Below are 19,758 nucleotides of genomic sequence, written 5' to 3'. Positions count from 1 at the left end.
AGCTCGTGCCATTTATGCACCAAAGGCCTTCTATTGACTGCAGCATCTGAAATCTCCTGTGACTTAGACAACAGGTTTGGCTTCCCCAAGTTTAAGTAGTTTGGACAGATTGAACAACATTGGTGCTCATCAACGCTTCAGGGACCTCCAAGGCATGCCACGTGCAGAAACTGATTCAGCAGCAGATGTGCCAGTATTCTACACAGACATACAGTGGAAGGCCTGGGCAAAACGATACATAAGCAGGAATGGCATGAGCTCCAGCCCAGACCTGAAAATTACAGATTAGTCTTCTCACCCTCTAGGGGTTGCTTTTTAAACCTAAAGCCAGGGCCCACTTTTATTACCATTAGCTGAGGGTGTGCAAATTAAATGACGAATCCTAGCTGTGGCCAGGGGGACCATTCCAGGGGCAATGCAAGGTGTGTATAGTGCTGCCCTCAGCAAGAGTTCTACAAGGAGAAGGCAGCTTAAAATTGGCGGCTAGAGCTCTGTACAAGTCTGCCATTTAAAGTTGCCCAAATGATACACTAAGATAGGGCATCCCTTTTTTGGGCTCCAGCCTCCTTCATGAAATGGACATTACAGACTGTGCAGTGTGACCTCCAAACTAACCTTTTCTCCCACCCCAAGTTAGGCAGACATGGAATACATGGCTGGAAACTACAGAGTTTATTTATTGGGGAGGAGTGGAGGGAGAATCAGGCTAAATATTTACAGGCATAAAGAGTATGAAATTGAATCCTTAGGTGGTACACTGCTGCCTTATAACCTGTTGAACAATTTGTGGCAAGTTATGGCTTTCTTTAACCTCTTAGTATAATGACTTTTTTTTTTTTTTTAAATAGAAGACATACCGTGCCATGTATGACTACATGGCATCTGATGCTGATGAAGTTTCCTTCAAAGATGGGGATGCAATTGTAAATGTCCAAGCTATTGATGAAGGCTGGATGTATGGGACTGTACAGAGGACTGGCAAGACTGGCATGCTTCCAGCCAACTATGTAGAAGCTGTCTAAATGAAAATTAGATCTTCTATAAAGCATATCTACATGGTCAAAACACCTCGGCACTTTTTTTTTTTAAAAACCACAAATCAGACTGGCCACTATAAATTCAACCCTTTCTAAAGTGCCTATTGTTTTTCCCACTTGATGGTGTCTTATGAATTGTCATTCTGAAAAAATATATATATTAACAAAATGTTTAAAAAAACATTTACAATTCATTTCTGATGAGAATGTTTGCTAACACACTAGTAGTCCCTAGAGCACTGTGTTCTTCCAAACTATCTTTTTAGGACTGGACTTGTTCATAAAAACCTATTACAATGCCATCTTCCCTAAGTTATTTTTACGCAAGCAAAATTTTGACACGAAGGGTTCTGAGTACCTTTTGGTTTAGAATCCAGTTGAATTTCACAATATTCAAATATAATTTTAAAAAGTCTGCATCTTTGTTGGTTTTACTGGTTTTCCTATCATGCACCCTAAAATTTTTCTATGCTGTTCTAAAAATGTTTGAATACATTTATTGTTCCCAATAAGCAACATGTAAACTCAACATCTCAAACCAGCCACAAGTAAATACAGAAAAAGCCTCTCCTCTCTCCTGCTTGCTGAGCACTGATGCATGTTTTTTTCATCTGATTGCGGTGGTGTCAGTAGTCACTAATTTACAGGAAAACAGCTTTAAGTTCACATTTCTGCAGTATGATTGATGCATTAACTTTGGGTCAAGAGCAGTGAAATGATCTGCATATTAAACACAATCTTGCTACAACACAATCTTGTCTGAAAATCCTTGAATTATACATATTCAAAGATCTTTATTCCACTGTTACAAGCTATAGTTGAGGCCAAGATTTTAAACAGAATTCAGAAAAGAAATAGACACATTCATGTGGATAACAAAAACTTCAGTTACATTAGTATGATTTTTTTAAACCAACAAATTTGAAAGGCACATAATACTTCAGGGCATTAGCTAATCTCTAACTGAGGGGTTTGGGAAGAAATTATGGGCAAATTAATTAACTTCCCCCCATCTAGTGCTGTCCCATCAGACAGGTACCAGTGGTCTAATGGTCCAATATGAAAATGGCTACGTTCCATTTATCAGCAGGTTAAATTTTACAGCAAAGTGGACCGAGCAGCCTGACGAATATCTCTAGAAGACTGAAGCCTCTCCTTTGGCTATGTTACCTGTATATTTTCAGCACAAACTCACTCATGTTCTGGGGACCAGTGGTTTCTGGTTGCTACATCATGGTCCTGGAGAACAGCGCTTCCTTACCAATAGTCTCCTTTCTGTTAATTGTGTCTCTTACAATTCTTGATGTCTGGACTGTTCTCCACTCACTGCAGTTCACAGAAGCAGATCAGAGTTTTGGAGCTGCATGATCTGGCCATTGCTCCCTCCACTCACTCCAAGATGAGTTATTTCCAAGCTGTAAAACTTGCATCACAATATTCCAGAGATAACAAAATTACTATGTACATTGGCCCAAAGATCAACAGTCATATGGTAATGTTGCCACTTAATATCTGGACAGAATTGTGGGAGATGCTGCTAGCAGAAAGAAAATTATTGGTGAGAAATTTTCCGTTTTGCAACTCTGTCTTCCACAGTTCTTGAAGTCTGTGAAGTAGTGAGCACTGAACAGATGTAGGAAAAGTTATAGAAAAGGTAAAAAAGGGAAAAATAGTGTCCTTCCTCATCTGAATTATTTGCTCTGAGGGCAAAATCATTTACAGGCCACCACCTGCAGCACTTTCCTGCCAAAGGATGCCTCTGCAGAGGACAGGAAGTCCACCTTGTAGTGCTTCACAAACAAGTGTCTGCTGTGGATGTATTAGCTTGTTTTGTCCTCCAAGTCCCCAGAGTTTGCAGAATGTGTGCACTGATCCCTTCTGGAACAGGAACCTCTGGAAGCCTTCTACGCTTCCACAATGTGTGATCTTATTACTTAGTGCTTCCAAGTCTTCTATTGCTGAGTCCTTGCCCTTTTGGATGGAAGAATACAACAGGACCCCTGCTCTCCTCATGGACTCTACATTTGAGGTAAATTTTCAGAGTGCTTCTGACATTTAATGTGCGCCACTTCTCCTTGCTGGGGTGTTGTGTCAGACAGAATGAAGGTAAAACCCTCTTTTGGGAAGCATGGAAAGAAGAGTTCACCTTTAGGATAAATGATCCCAGAGTCCTGAGCTCCACCTTGTCCTCATGTACCATGCAGTAAGGTTTCTGCATAGAAAGCGCCAGGAGCTCCGACATTTGCCTGGCAGACATGATGGCTATGAAAAAGAAGTCTTCATTGACAAATAAAATGGTGACACTGACACCAGTGGTTCACAGGGGTGTTGTCAGGGCTCTCAGTACAAATGGCAAGTCCCACTCGGGATAAAGAGGTCTAGTTGCCCACTTGGCTAACTGGACTGCCCTAAGGAATCTACCTGGGGGTCCTCTACCAGATGGCCCCTAAACCCTACAAATGTCACACTGCTAAGGGCAGACACCTGATGTGCAATGACACTGGGTTGGTACCTTTGTCAAAGACTTATTGAAGAAAATTAAGATAGCTGGAATTCCTGGGTTTCTAAGATTTGCTGTATGTTTCTGGCACAAACTCGCAAAACTTTGTCCAGACAGGAGTATGCTTTCAAGGCTGATACTCTTAAAAGAAAGAAATGTTCTGATGAGTTTGAAGGACAGACCTAATGATACTACTACTGATTCTCTTTCAGTAGCCAAGCTATTAGATGGTGTCTGTTTGGGTCTGCCTGCAGCAGAGGACCTGGTGAGATAGCCTGCTTCTTTGGGAGCTGTAGTGGGGGTCCCAATTTCAGCTCTACTAGGTCCAAAACCAGGATCTCCTCGACCAGTGCGGGATTACCAATATTACTGTCAGGCGTTATTTTATTTTCTGGACCACCTTCCCCAATAACGGGGAGGGTGGAAATGCATACAGGGGGTCCTGCAGCCATCTGTGCGATAAGGCATCTATCTGAATGCATCTGTGGTTAAGTACTTCGGTCTCTTCACATTTATGTGGTTTGCAAATAGGTCAGTTGAGGGCAGGCCAAACAACTCGACAATTTACTTGGCAACTTCCTGATTCAAGCACAACTTAGAGCTGTTCACCTTGCGCCTGCTAAGCCAGTCTGCCTTCTGGTTCAGGTTTTCCTTTACGTGAACTGCCCTGAGGGACAGAAAAGAATGCTCCACCCACTGCATGATTTCCATTGCTTTGCAATATAGTGCTGGGCTTCTTGTTCTCTCCTCGTTCACATACGCAACCATGGTCCTGTTGTCTGATCAGGATCTGGTTCCCTTCTAGGCTGGACTGGAACCTTCATAGTCCTAGCTTGACCACGCTACAAGGTTTATGCTGTGAGTCCTTTCCTCCATGTTCCAGATGCCTTGAGCTGTTTGAGACCCCAAGTGTGCTCCCCAGTGTCTCCGGCTAATGTCAGTTGTGAGGATCAAGGGATGTGGAAGGCACATGGATTCACCCTTGCAGACAATTGCCCTGGGGTGACCATCATTTTAAGGAGTTAACCTGCACTGGAACTCTCACTGGACCTTTCATGCATTCCAGGAAGTGGTCTCATACCTTTAAGATGAAGCCTGGAAGGTCCCTGATGTGTGACTGCACCCATGGAGTGATTTCTATGCTTGATACAAGAAGGCCTAGCAGCTGAAGCCTCAGCACAATAGTGTCTTGCAGTTCCAAAACAATGTGATGTCTTGAATCTTCTGGAACCTCTCTAGAGATGGATTTGTCCTTGCTATCGAGGAGTCTGTGGGTACTCTGATGTGAGTTAGTTGGGTGAATGGAAGCAAGGAGCTTTTCTTGATACTGATGATTAAGCCATGGGCCTGAAGGAGATTCAATGTCTAGAACATAGTTGTGTGTGCCAGTAATGGCAGTGGAGCTCATTAAGATGTCTTCCAGGAAGTGGTACAGATGGTTTCCCTGTGACCTGAATCTGAATATGATTTCCACCATTATCTTTGTAAAGACCTAAGGAGAGCCAATCGCAAGCTGAATGGGAGCATCTGATACTGATAACGCTTCCAGCCACAGCCAAAACCATAGGATCCTGCAGTGTGACTGGGAGATTCACGGACGTCAAAAAATCACCCTGGGACAGGGATGACACTGTAGAAATTGGGATTTCGTCCAGGACTTTGTTTCCTTCATCCACTTGTTAAGCCACCTGAAATCTAGAATGGCTTGGAATCCTCTTGTACACTTCTGAATGAAGAAAATAGATGAAAGATTCTCAGAGTTGTACTCCAAATGAATGATCTCACTCCTATATCCAAGAGGTGAGAAATCTCATTCTGTATTAAAGCACATTTTATGGGGTTGTTCAAGGCGGGGAACTGGATGAAAAATGATAGAATGGAGTCTAACTTGATGGAGGATCCCTAGCTCATTATCTCCCTGACCCACTGGTCTGTGGACCAGAGCCGCTAACTTTTGTTTTTGCTAGTAGGTGCTTTTGAAGAGGGGTGTGTGTTGGGGGGGCACTCTGCCAGTTTTAGGGGGAGGCTAATGTCAGCATATTTATACATGTTTTTCATATTCTAGTTATTGAAGGTGTCTATCACTGGTATCTTTACTATTTTAATAATGATTCAATTGTTATGAACTATGTAATTACATCATGAATTACAGTATATTAAAATTATTGCAATCACAAGCTGTCTTCAATAATATCCCAGTTTAAAGACATTATGTCTCTCTGTGGATTTCTGGATGAAACTGTCAGCAATCTTATTTACATCTAGGTTCCCTGGCATTGTTTTGATGCACGTTAAGGACAGTTACATTATTCAGTTGCGTTTGTCCCACTGATGACTGGAGATCATTTTTAAGTCTTCTGAAGCTGGAGAATGAGTTCAGGATGATACAGGCACAGTGAGGAGGATTCTTATGAACGTGCAGTACTCTGGAAACACAGTGCTTCCAGAATACTGAAAATGACTCCAAGATCTCTTTCTTGATGGGTAATAGCTAATTTAGGACCATCATTTTGTATGTATAATTGGGATTATATTTTTTCTTGTGCATTACTTTGCATTTAACATGGAATTTAATCTGGCATTTTGTTGTCAAGTGACTCAGTTTTGCAAATTTCCCTTTGTAACTCTTTGCAGTCTCTTTTGGACTTAACTGAGTAATTATGTAGCATCTGCAAACTTTACCACCTCACCGTTTACTCCTTTTTGCAGATCATTTATGAATACATTGATCAGCACTGGTCCCAGACCAGTACAAGCCCCTTGAGGGACACCACTATTTACTTCTCTTCATTCTGAAAATGAACCATTTATTCCTATCCTGTGTTTCCTTTTAACTGGAATGCCTGGGAATGCTTTCAGGATCATCTAAAGATGCTTAATTTAATTTAATGACAAGCCTTTTGTTATCGTAATCACTCTGCTTCTGTTTATAAACAAACTCCCTGCCCCAAGGGCAGAAGCTGGGAGCAGCACAGAACTCATCACATTCCACACTCAAGCTCTGGCTCCTGGGTGCTGAGCACCCATTATTTTTTTTCCCCCCCCGTGGATGCTTGCGCCCCGGAGCACCCACGGAGTCAATGCCTATGCTGCGGATGAAGCAATCCATTCCTCCAGGAAATGGGAAATTCTGCCCCCAAGCTCCAGCTCTGGGCAGAGACTTATGCAGCCTGTCATGAAAAGGCTTTGGGAGCTACAATGTTCCCTTAGGGATTTCCTCCCAAGTCACAGTTCCACAGCTTCCCTCTGGAGAACCTGCTGGTATTCTTGCAAGAATGAAGGCTGAAAGGAACACATTTGTCTGAAGACTGGTCTGTACTCTCTCGTAAAGGCATGGTGGGGTGTTGGAAGGGACCGTTCAGATTCTGTGGCTCTGTCCGCCACTATCTTGTCTAGCTTTGCTCTGAAATGCAGGGCTCCTGTGAATTTGGCAGAACACGGCGCCCATTTTGAGTGGTTATTCACCTTCCAGGGATGGAGCCATACGCCACTGAGCTGGAGGCCCTGGATTTGGCTGAGAAACTCATTGCACTCTCTAAGGCCTCAGCAACTAAACTATTACCAGGGAACCTTTCTTTAAAATAGAGCCAAAGTCAGGATGGTCTCTATCCTTTAAGGGCTCTGTGATCTTCCAGCCAGGAGGCCTTAAACATCTTTTTTTGAGAGTAGCCTCCATTTTTCTATTTGTGAAGAGCCAGCAGAGAGGCACTACAGCTGAGGCTCTGAGGGGTTCCGACACCTGGATAAAAAAAACTGGCCCAGGTAGAGAAGGGGCTGTGAGGGAGATCAATGCTCACCACTACCCCAAAGTTTGACAAAAAAGTCCCTTAGGCAGATGCAAAGGCAGGAGCTGGGAAAATCACCATCATAATAAGCACTATTAAGAAAAAGTTGAGTAGACCCTTCAGACAGCGTTTGCCAGGAGAGTTCTGACCACTGCCTGAGACATATCTTCAGACAAGTTTCACGTGCACCATACTTCTTGTTCAGCATACACTAAAAAAAGCAATAAGAATTTCTATTTGCAAGTAAGACTGCATTAACCGTTAGAGAACTATTCATTGTTTTATTTGTACATACAGAAGTCCTAAAAACAGCTGCAGGATTCACATTACGTGACTGTCCATTCTGGAATCTACAGTACATTATATACAAATTATATTTCCAAAGTAAAACCGAAGAACTCTCACTGAACAAGGTCTTTGAGAAGCAGCAGTGCATTCCATGCAATCAAAATTCAAAATCATAAATTATAACCAACATCTGCAACCATAAGTCTATACATAATATACAAAATTGTGCATGTCAAATCTACTTCTGTGTAAGATTCTTCCAGTGGGACATAACACTGCTGCACATAACATTGTACGGGCACATGAAAGGAGCCTGAAGTTCTGCAGCAAACCCTTATGACCTCATAAGCCAATTCTATTACCAGCTTTACCTTTTGAGGTCTATAAAAATGCATGCAAAAATAGACTAACTCAGGTGCTTGACAACTGGACCTTACTGAGATGTGAAAGATACTACTGTAAGGAATTAGTCAAGCATAGCACATCTCAATATGAAATAGGGTCTAAACCAGACGGAATTCTTCTCAAAATATCAGCAATTTAAAAGAACATCACAGGAGCATTCAGTAAAACTGAGCAACACTTTCTGGTTTCAATTAATTAGAGTTCTGAGATATATAACCTTTTACATTTAATAAGGCTTCACAGGAATAAAAACACTTTACATGTGAAAAATATTTAAGATATTATTTAGGTTTCACAGTCTTTGCTATTGCATATCTTAAGTTTACTTTTAAGTTACTTGAAAGACTATGCACAGCTATAAAACAAATACTTTTAACATGGAAATGATCCCACAAATTAAAAAAAATTAAGCAGTACACCATGATACACTGTCTCCCTCTGTGTTAAAAAGTTTGCCATTGCATGAATGTTCAGTTTTTTATGGAATACTTCATATTATCAGTCAAATATAAAAAACTTGTTTTCAAAAACTGCTGTATATCAAAACTTCCTGTTTGAAAAGTGTTTCAAGTACAAATGACTAAACAGAGCTTTCATTGGGTGGTGACTTCCAACGGGACTGCAAATTTTTCATAATACAGTTTGTCATGCTACCAAGTTTCTCCTGCATTTCAAAAAGTTGGCTCCCCGAATAACTGTGGAGATCTTCAGAGGTTAGCTGAGCAGCAAGTGCACTGACCTGGCTCAAGAGATCTGTTGTGGGCTGTCTATCTGTGCTCAAGGCAACTTGTTCACTCAAATCTAAAAAAAGAAACAAAAGTGATTGACATACACTATTGTAAATGTATCTTACTTTTAATCTGAGTGAAATTTATTGGTATGGAAGTGTTATGAGTTTCTGCTATGAAAAAAATGTGTTTAAGTTGTCTATATCACATTTCTGGCACCAATATAATTCAGCTGTTGAATCCGTAAAGTTTAAAAATATTCGACTTTGATATGAATTCGTTAGCATGTTTCTTATAAAAGTCTTCTATTTGTGTTCTAACTAGTATCAATGACATAGCAAAATACTGATAAAGGTGATCTCCTCCCAAAACCAGCGCAATTCAGTTACACAGCAGTTTTAAGAAGCTACCATCACAAAAAGGTATTAATCGGTTTAACTGAATCTGTCACACTACTCATACTAAGAAAGCAACAAGTTACGCTTATGTTATGACAAGGACAGGAGAGCAAGTGACAAAACCCAAATCTGAAGTCAAACAAGATAATGCAATGTTTACCAGTTGCAAGTCTTTCTTCATCTGTGGAAAAATGTTTCTCATCTATGACATTTTCTGCCTTCTCTCTGTCTTCAAGGACTGCAATTTCATCAAATCCACGAGCCTTCACCTACAGATTTAATTAGGAAAAAGATCAGAAAGGAAAGAAGAGTTTTCCCTAAAAGGAAGCAGTCTGAAATCACATGGTGGAAAGCACTTATCATAAAATTTGAAAAACTGTGATTTTAATTTCACAATTTTTAAACACAACTGCTGTTTAACCACATCACCGTGGTCATTACCTTGGTAAAAAACATGACCTGTGTGATATTGGCAGCATGCAAACTCTATACCAGTGTTTCCCAAACGTTTTTGGCCACGGAACACTTTTTAGCCTATTACGGAACACTTATAATATTATTTTGTAGTTGTTTGGTTTTCAAATACAAAATTGCGTTCTTTATTGTCAAATATATTTTATTTTATAAAACAAAGCAAAAATAGAACTTTAAAATAACTTGAACTAACAATTTCTAACTGGAAAGTGCGTATAAAGTAGTACAAAAATGAAGTGCAAGAGTCAAAATTAAATTCTAGATTCTTTCACGGAACACCTATTCACATCATGCGGAACACCAGTGTTCCGCGGAACACAGTTTGGGAAACGCTGCTCTGTACTAAGCTGTAAGTTGGTTTCCACCACACTTGAATATTGCTTTGATAGACAAATGTTAAAATTATATTTTAAGTCAGTATTAAAGTATGTATAAGATGGGAAACTCCCATATTATTGGCATCACAAGTTACTTTTTTAATCCAACTAGTCACTGACAACACTGTGCTCAAAAACTAGTTGTGTTTCAAATTTTAAGACACCTCATTTTATCGACATTCAGAAATTTCTCACCATGTGAACTTTCAGGCTTCTTGGCAAAGCAAAAAATTATAATTTTCTCATAATGAAATATTACCACCACCAAACAGAAAAAAGACTGAGAGGCAAGGCTTGACAACTGTAGACTAGCTACGCTGTTGCACTGTTACTCAGCTTGAAAATTTAAAATTAAGTTTCATGTTGGCTTTAATATTGTATTTTAGCCTTTTTTCAGTAAAAGTTTTATATTTTTTTTAAATGTAGATCTCCTGTAAAGATAGTTAGCAATGCAGGACTTTATGATACTGTCTATTTCATTATGGTACTTAAAACAGCTTTACCTGTTGCTCATGATATCCTCTAAGAGCCTTTTTAACATTGGAAACTTTAGGAGAACGGATAGGAAGAGTTTTGATTTCAGCTGCTGTCAGAGTACTCAGGTCACCCACTGTCTTAATATTCTTTGCTCGAATGAGCTGCCCCAAACCTCTTGCCCTGAGGAAAAAAAGGATTCTGGATATTTATTCCTACTAAGACATGAAAAGCTGTTGGTAGGATCATGTTTCCTTCAGAGGCTGAGAAGAGGAGGAAGAGAGGCGAGAAATTTGCTGGAATGTATAGCTTTGTATTCATATTAAAGAAGGAGAAAAAAGTCAAAGCAGATGACATCTTTCTGCAGAAAATAAAAATTTTGTTCTCCACAGTTTATTGAATTATCCATAAAATGAATGGCTTTTAAATTTAATTAAGTAACACGAATGGGAAAAAAGGAGTACTTCAAAAACAGGTCATTCTGAACAGGTCCTGTGGTAACTCCAGAAAACTTGTCTTTTGGTATATGTTTTCAGATTCAAAACACACAAAAAACCAAGCTAGTTGAGCCTAGTAAGCATTGGAAACACTCATCCAAGTTTTCGTAAATCTGAAATAATGCTTTTTCATCTCTTGAAATGCTCATTGCACAAAGCAGCATTTGACAATTTTTAATAAAATATGCAGACAGGTCTGGTGGGCATTATCAAACATTAATATTATCTCTGTTGAAAGAGCTGACACATTCAGAATATGAATATATATAATAAATATATATAGCAAAAGTTAAAAGAAAGGTCACAAATACTGCAGAATCATAAGCTTTGTAATAAAATCTTGTTTAACAGATTGTGGAACACGTTCATGTTCTAGAACACTAAAAATATATGAAACAAACATGATATAGGTAGGCTAGGAAAAAAAAACAAGTTCATGCATCTTCCACATCTGAGTACAGACAGATAATGCAGTGGTAAAAACGCTAGCAGCTGAACCACAATAGTGCCCTCATTGCTGCTTTTACAGCTGGGGTTACCCCTGTGCATTCCTGAAAGAATTTGCCATGGCCTTTTTGTATTCTTTGGACAAGAACAGAAGAGTTCAGCATTTCTGCTAGATGCTAAAAGGAGAGTAAGTCTGACAGTAAAACTTCCTTTTACTTTTTTTTTTGCAGGAAGTGCCTCCAATGAATGCTAGAATTAGAGACCGATACATCTTAACAGAAAGGTTTATAAAATTCATGGAGGTGTATTAAGAGTTTTTAGTCTTGAAAGGAATAACCACTTACCAAATGTTTGATGTAATCTGAGGTAAAATTATGTCAACTGGAGCTTTACAGCCTACCAATGCAGGGTACACGCTCTCTGTAGGACACGGCAGCGACTCCTTGGCCATTTCAGTAATCTTGAATAGTATAGAAAAAATTATTAATTAAGTATCACACAACTAAATACAGGAGAAAATAGAGAAGAGATACATGAACTGAAGCACTTCTTACTAAACACTTCTTTGAGCTCTTAAATTTAGCGTTACGAGATCCTGGGGACAGAAGTCCTTTGGTTGGAGTGGTAATATGCTGGATAGAAAAGAGGAAAAAATCTCTCAGGATCGTAGATATTTAAAAATAGTCATAGGATTTTAGTTCTCAACATAAAGCTCTTCATTTCACAGAAGGTGAAATTAGAATCAACCAGACTACAAAAGTATTTCTTTCATTTACGAATTCTAAAGCCTGTTCTATATATTGGCCATTCTTGGAACTGTTTACCCTTATATTTAAGTTTACACTTGAGTAAGACTAGCTCTGATAAGAAAGGCATACAGTTATGGTATAAAGGTTATGCTATACAGATTGTACTAATACCTAGAAAGAACTATTCTGAAGAAAACTTAAAACAAACACAGTTTACCTTGGCTTGGGTATTAGATGAAATTTTAAAACTTCGCAAAGATGGTGAACTATTTGAAGAAGAATGACACCTAACAACGGGACTTCTCCTATCGATGTCATCTGCCAATCCTTCTTGGTAAATTGGATTTGCAAAAGAGACTCGACGAATCTGTTTTTAGAGATTAAGTGATTTTCATAACTAAACTAACAGAATTTGTATTGTTACAACTATATTGTCAAATTAATTTCATACTAGATAGATCTAAAGTCTGAGATTTCAAACAGTTGCATTCATCAGATCTCCTGATTCATACAGCTGTGTTTCACTCAAGAATATTTGAGACCATAATAGGTTGTGGGTTTGTTTGTTTGTTTTTTTTGGGTGGGGGGGGGGGGGTGTTACTGCTACAGGAAAGGTTACAAACTTTATAAAAAATTGCCCAAGGAATACAATAGTGAGGTGTTGACTGCACAGTGATTTTGCACTAACACTTATTTTCTTTAATAGTGCCAAAGCCTTGCTGCATTACAACTTGGGTGTTGCTACTATGCAAAGACTAATTAGGAGAGTGGCATAAAAAAGCGCAAACAAGAGAACCAAAAAATAAAGGGAAACATTCATAACGTGTGGCTGAAAGGATAGAGTGGGAGTGAAAGAGTAGCAGTAAGACAACAAGAAAGGGAAGATGCAGGGTTGAACCAATGGGACAATAAAGTGTGTATTTTATTTGGTAATCCACATTTTCATCATCTAGTGTATTTACTGACCTTACTGGTTAGTTTAGACAGATTCTTGATATGGGAGATTGGGGGGGGGGAGACAAACAATATAAATATACACTACGTATTTCCTTGGATCTTTGGTATATAGACATTTACCCTAATCCTTTCCAATACCCTGGAAGAAACACTGAATGAGAACATACTGGATCACTGAATTTCATATTCATATGCTGGGTATAGGAGTCATACCATTGGAATTATTCTGAAACATTGAAATAGCTGATTATTTGTGGGGAAATATGAAAGTTATTTAAATCCTGGACATGCAACACTAAATAGAAACTTCAACTGATGTCCAATTTGCCTCATGTTCCAAAAAATTCCACCCTAGAATCGGCTCATAAGGGGCATGTTACCAGGTGTTAAAAATTGAACTTATAACACAAAGGAAGTATCAGCTGTAACCACCGTAGACACTATCTTTCCAGTAAAAAGGAGAGCATTCAACAGTTTTTAAGAAATTAAACATCTATATTGCATGTAGCAGATAACTGCCAACCTGGTCAGGGCCCCATTGTCTGAGTTCTGTACAAACAGAGAAAATTAGAGTCTCTTGGCCCAGAGCACTTATATTTCACAGCAAGTCACATAACCAGTGTTAAAGGTAACCTGCAAAGGGAAAAAAAGCTGGGCTAGTCTCCCGCTTTCCATTCTGCTTGTTTATGATTTCATAAGGCCTGAAATTATTGCTTATTTTTTACTGGAAATTTAGGTCCTGTCTAGTTCAGAAGACTATGATGACATGAAGAGGAGGACATGATATCACAAGAGCCAAGAGTGAACGTTGAACAATTGACAAGGGAAGAGGTTTTTAGTCAGAAAATAAAACAAACAGTTTTATTTAACATCTATTTAACATCACTGACCACGAATTTGGAGAACAGAAGGTTTTATTAAAGATTCAATGCCCCCACCTTCAATTAAGGATGAAGTTAAGTGTGTATCCTGATCATCCTGCCCCTCCAAACAAATCCTCCAGCAAAACCAAAGAAGGTAAGGAGTGGACAATTGATATTTCCAAGGTAAAAACATGCAGAAAAATAATTTTTAAGATAAAACCTGTCAGCACTTACACATGAGAAAAAGGGGCACAGCCTAATAAAAAAAATAAAATCTTTGCAGGTCATCATTAGCACTTCTACAAGATCATGTGGTAATGGCATATATGATAACCAGGATACTCAGTACACTATGTATACTTACAAGTGCTCAGTGGTACTGAAGACTGAATTACATCACAATACCTTGTTAGCAGGTGATGGGGAATCATCCTCTTGATGTCTTTTTACTCCCCTCTTTAAAATACTGGTGGATGGAGAAGCAGAAGGAGACCAAATGCAGCGTGTCTGCACTTCATTGGGGCTTTCATTAACCTTAACCAAAGCTACAGAATCAAGCTCCTTCAGTTTCTGAGGAGAATCCACATTGTCACTTTCTTCTGCACCCTCCTGGTCTGAGGCTACATTTTCAGGCACTGTAGCTGCCACTGCAGTTTCAGTGAATATTAAACCTTCCTCCTTCATCTCACTATCTTGAGGGATGTATGCTTTTATAGGAGTGTTCTCAGTCTTTTCTGCTTCATTCTGATCATGTTTTGGCTCATTTATCTTTGTTTGGTCAGGTTTGTTAACAGTTTCTGTGTCAGATATCTCCTCCATTTGCTCATTTTGACTCATTTCCTCCTTTTCTGTAGCTTCTGGCTCTGTGCCATTCTCCAAAGGAAGACAACTTTCTATGGACTCTTTCGAAACACAGTCAGTCAAACATTGTTCAATACTGTCAACTAGATTGGTGGGCTCTGGCTCTTGCTCCTCAATGACAGGGTCACAAGTTTTACTTTTGATATATGATGGTTTCTCTAGATCTTCCTCCACTGGAATAGCATTTTCTTCCAAATCATTCTCAGATTTTATTCCTCTTTCTGAATCCTTAACGAAACTAGATTTCTTAATGGGAAGCAATGGTGTACTCATTGCACAAGGTTCCACAGACAGCCTTTCTTCAAAATGAGAATCATTAGAAGAAGTTTCTAATGCAGTCATAGTTATCTGAATACATGTGTTTTTATGCTCACTTTGTGCATGGTTATCTACATTTTTTAACTCAGTGAATGACTTTTCTTGCTGTTGAGAGTTTTCACCACAGCAATTGTAGCTCTTTGATCTTCTCATCCTCTTGCTTCTTTTGTGCTGGCACTCAAGTATCTGCAGAGGTTTTTCAGAGGAAAGAACAGAGTCTGAAGTAGTAGCTACTGCTGCACTACAGCCTTCTACACTTTTTTGCTTATCAAGTGATTTATTTGCCTGTTTTGTTTTCAAAACTGGTTCTGATATGCATGGGTTCATGAAAGGTTCTCCCAATATGTTGGTTTTATTTTGTTCTACATTTGTGTTCTGCCCACCAACTGAAGTCTTTGCCACTTCTATAATTCCTGTAGATTCGTTAATATCTGTATACATTTTTTTGTTTTTCACATCACATGCCTGAGATATCAATACAGTATCTTTGTCGACTTCAGAACTTGTTTCACCTTTATTTTTTACTTCAGACAGATTCTTAATTTCAGTTGCTATTTCTTGTGAAGACAGCTCCTGATTTTGGCTCTCTTTTTCTTCTTTCACTTTGCTTTGAAGAGGATCGCTTTTATTTTTCCATTTTCCAGATCTTTTCCTTTTGGTACTTTCTTCTCTTGTCTCAGAGCTATCAGACTCAGAATTTTCTATACTAGAAAGCAATCCTTGTGAAGCTCTTCTTGTTTGATACCGGGTGTGCCCCCTTGTCTTTTTCTGGCTTGTTATATCCGAACTAGAATCTTGAACATCATCTATTTCAGATTTCAAGTTATCACTTTCAGATTTCTTGGCATTTTTGTTCATTTCCTCTTGAAGACTTCTTGAAGTGTGTGACTCCTTTGGGCCAATGTCTTCTGCAGCAGTCTTCTCATGAAAGTTGCACTCTTTTTTATTTGCATTTTCTTTTGCATCTACAGCTTTTTCAGAAACAGATTTCTGCTTTTGGGATGCATCCTCTTTAATTTGTGGCACCCTCTTCTGGAAAGACTTTTCATCATCTTTACGTTTGTCCTTTTTTTGGTGACTGTTTTCTTTATCTTGACTGTCTGTTGTATTTTCTGCAATTTCTGACCGTCGTCTTGAAGAACGTCTTAGTGTTTTCTGATTAGGAGACATCTGTGGAACTTGATTGTCATCATTAGATATCTGATCAACTGATATAGCAACCACTGGAGGTGTATTTTCTTTGGAATCCAAATTGGATCCTTTACATTTTTCTTCCTCTTCTACACCATCCACAATTTGTTTATGCTCTATTGTTGTACTCTCTATCACTGTAGAATTGGGAGCCTGTGTTTGAGTATCTAGAATGCATTTTGTCTCTTCCGTTTGACTAGGTGTGCCAGATTTATTTTCCAAGTGGGTGGCAACAACAGACTCCTGTATACTTTTCTCCAGTTCTAAATCTGTTAACAACTCGGATTGCCTAATTTCTCCATGCTGTGTTTTAATTTGCCTGCGACTCAACCTTTTTAACCCAGTAACTGTTCCTTCAAATTCAGATTTTGAAGAACTTTTATTCTCCTCTTTAGGTTTTTCTATTTTGGAGGGAGTCTTTGGTGCATCTATGCTTTCCTGTTTATCTAGAACAGCAACAGTCCCAGATGCTCCTGATAGTCTATTCAATGCAGAAGGGCTAAAGGGTCTGTTCTCTGAACTATCAAACTTTTCCAAAGTAATAAAGGACTGTCTTCGGCTGGCAGGTTGCGGTGTTCCAGAAATAACATCACTAGAAGATGAACTGCTGCTGACATTTGAAGTGTTTTCATTTCCAACTGAAGGCTCCTTTGCAACTGTTTCAGTTGCATGTTTTTTTGAATCCTCTCCTACTAAAGACTCCTTTGCAACCATTTCAGTTATACTTTTTTTTAAATCCTCCTCACAATTTAAATCTGAACTTTCTGGAACATGAGTGATGGATTTGTCTTCAATATTCACAGAATTCTCAAGAGGTTCACTTGATCTGCAGTTCCCAGTGATTTCATGTGTACTATTGTGCACATTGCTCTTTGTCCTCTCATCCTGCAAGGACAAATTAAGTGACATTGTAATTTTGCTACTTTTACCATAAACCTACAAAAAAATGCAATCCTATTTGGACTTGAAATAAAGTAAAAAAAGACTGCTCTGCCTAAATAATGACAATGATTTTGAAACCATCCACCCACTCAAAACACTATGAATTTTCCTTTGTTAGCCACAGTTCAACTGTGTAACTGTTCCAATGTAACTGACATGCTTTATGGCAATATTTATTTTATTTGTTTAGCCCAAAGAAAGGGGAGCGGTAGAAAGACCTTGTGAAAGTCTGTAGACAAAGAACAGCAGTAAACTTACTATCTACTGGGTTTTATTTCAAAGTTATTAACTAGTACTTCATATATTGTTTTTCTTTACAGTATGATTAGAAAATATTTATATTAATGTACAGTACTTTCTGAAGGCAATTAGGAGTTGTTACTAACATCTACATTTAGGATTCTGGATACAATACAACAGCCATGGAGTCTGACTAAGTAATGCTTTCAAATGAGTCCTAAAGAGACAGAACACTGACCTTAAAGAGTTAAGTAAGGAGCAGGAAAAGGAAGTGTAACAGGTGTGCATAATCTGAACACATGCTATATTACATCAATTTTCATGTGTCCTGAATTCTACACCCATTTAAACGTTCAGTGTTAACTGTGTGTCCTGTTCAGCCTGTACAACTCCATCCAGAGTCAAAGTTTATACGGCTAAAAAAGCCTAAGAGAGGATCTTTCTTGGGGATTACATAATTTATTATAAAAACTACTGTCATAAGTGAAAAAGTTAGCTTCAAGAATTACCTTACTACCTAAAAAGTACTTTGAAAAACTATGCAGACTAAATGATGTCTAAAAGGCTAGATAGTTTCCAAGATTTTTTGTATCCTAATGAAGTTTCAGGTCCAAACTCACAAGCAGATGACAAAAAACTTACATTTTAAAATAACCAGTGAAGGACAGTGTGATATGGAAGTCATTGAAAATAAATTCTTGGAAAAAATAAAATGGGCATGTGAAAGAAGTTCATAGATTAATAGATACTAAGGTCAGAAGGGACCATTATGATCATCTAGTCCGACCCCCTCCACAAAGCAGGCCATAGAATCTCACCCACCCACTCCTGTGGAAAAACCTCTCACCTATGTCTGAGCTACTGAAGTCCTCAAATCGTGGTTTAAAGACTTCAAGGAGCAGAGAATCCTCCAGCAAGTGACCCATGCCCCATGCTACAGAGGAAGGCAAAAAACCTCCAGGAAGGCAATCTGCCCTGGAGGAAAATTCCTTCCTGACCCCAAATATGGCGATCAGTTTCAACTGTGGGACTAATTGAAATTCAAGCACTGCAAGAATTTCTCAGAACAATTCTATAATATTTTTAGTAAGTTACTGAAAGCGTCTTGTATCAATTTTCTGATTTGTCTATTAGTGTATACAGGTGATAGTTTTAGAGACTCTTCTTGCTGTATCTGGTAGTTACAGGGATAACACTACTTATAGGTTTCAGAGTAACAGCCGTGTTAGTCTGTATTCGCAAAAAGAAAAGGAGTACTTATAGTTACCTGAATACCTAACTGCTGAATCATGTAATTATATGACTGAGTTTAGTTAATCAGGCAGAGACTCACAAGTTTAGTATGATTATGTTCAAATAGTCAACAGTGTATACATTCTTGCATATGTTCTTTTCCTATCATGCCAAACCTGAGGACTTTCTACTGTAAGTCACAAGCAAACATGTTATGGTTCTCTGTTGTATTTGGAATTCATCTCAAATGAGGTAATTTGAATCAATAAAGGCAATTTTAAAAAAAACCCACTAGGCATAAGACTATCAGTATGCTTTACACAATCATATGATTTCTTTGGCTGAAGTTAATCTAAGACATTGAGGAAACTGAATAAAAAAGAAAATCTAAATTAAATTACATTGCAAGAACAAACAAGATTAGCAAATGTTCTCAAAACTCTGAACTTACTAGCACGTCTTTCTCCTTTAGTTTTTATTTGGACCCACATAAGACAGCCTTACCAGATATTCTATAAAATGGAAACTCTAGTCCTATAATATAAGAAATTTAGAGGTGCTCTTTGTTTTAGACGTATCAAGCTTACCCTCTCCACCACATATCAATTTTGGTCTGTGATCAGAGAAGTTCACTCCATAGTAGAATTATTCCTCAAACAGATTATAAATAAGCGTGACAGAATTTATTTTTTTAAAGATAATTTCAATGCATATCAATGTTTATTCTTAACTTTTTACAGTTGGGAAAAATTATGAGGGGAGATCAGACAACTATTTAATGAAAGTAGACACATTCAAAAAATTAGAGTTTTATAACTGTTAAAATGCAAACTGTCATAATCACATGCCAAAATATACAAAGTAAATATCCTTAAATTCTAATAAGTTCTCAAGCAGCATCTTTCTACCTTGTCTATTTATAAATGTTCATTATCAATGGAAATATTTTTGTTGGCTAGTGTGTGTACACTGAAATCAAATACCACCAATAATT

General features: G+C 38.3%; 2 protein-coding genes across 2 annotated transcripts in view; one reads left to right on the top strand and one right to left on the bottom strand.

Moving 5' to 3' along the window:
* The window catches only part of NEB (nebulin), a gene marked incomplete at its 5' end in the record, with an annotated part of 194,582 nt that extends 192,850 nt beyond the window's left edge, over positions 1–1,732 (top strand). The window contains 1 exon segment of the mRNA XM_084642730.1: positions 849–1,732. Within this exon segment, the coding sequence (XP_084498856.1) occupies positions 849–1,022 (174 nt within the window). The 3' untranslated portion in view covers positions 1,023–1,732.
* A 5,844-nt stretch (positions 1,733–7,576) lies between these two features.
* The window catches only part of RIF1 (replication timing regulatory factor 1), a 58,109-nt gene continuing 45,927 nt past the window's right edge, over positions 7,577–19,758 (bottom strand). Inside the window, exons 29-35 of the mRNA XM_084642559.1 lie at positions 14,385–17,234; positions 12,377–12,526; positions 11,965–12,042; positions 11,755–11,870; positions 10,496–10,649; positions 9,302–9,410; positions 7,577–8,816 (exon numbers count right to left, since the gene is read on the bottom strand). Coding sequence (XP_084498685.1) covers positions 8,596–8,816; positions 9,302–9,410; positions 10,496–10,649; positions 11,755–11,870; positions 11,965–12,042; positions 12,377–12,526; positions 14,385–17,234 — 3,678 coding nt within the window. The 3' untranslated portion in view covers positions 7,577–8,595. The remainder of the gene's footprint in view (positions 8,817–9,301; positions 9,411–10,495; positions 10,650–11,754; positions 11,871–11,964; positions 12,043–12,376; positions 12,527–14,384; positions 17,235–19,758) is intronic.

Source organism: Lepidochelys olivacea (genome assembly GCF_965140295.1).
Source record: "Lepidochelys olivacea isolate rLepOli2 genome assembly, chromosome: 11".
In the NCBI taxonomy this organism is placed as follows: Eukaryota; Metazoa; Chordata; order Testudines; family Cheloniidae; genus Lepidochelys; species Lepidochelys olivacea.
Note: the sequence above shows the minus strand (reverse complement) of the source record. Positions and strands in the feature narration are given on the sequence as shown.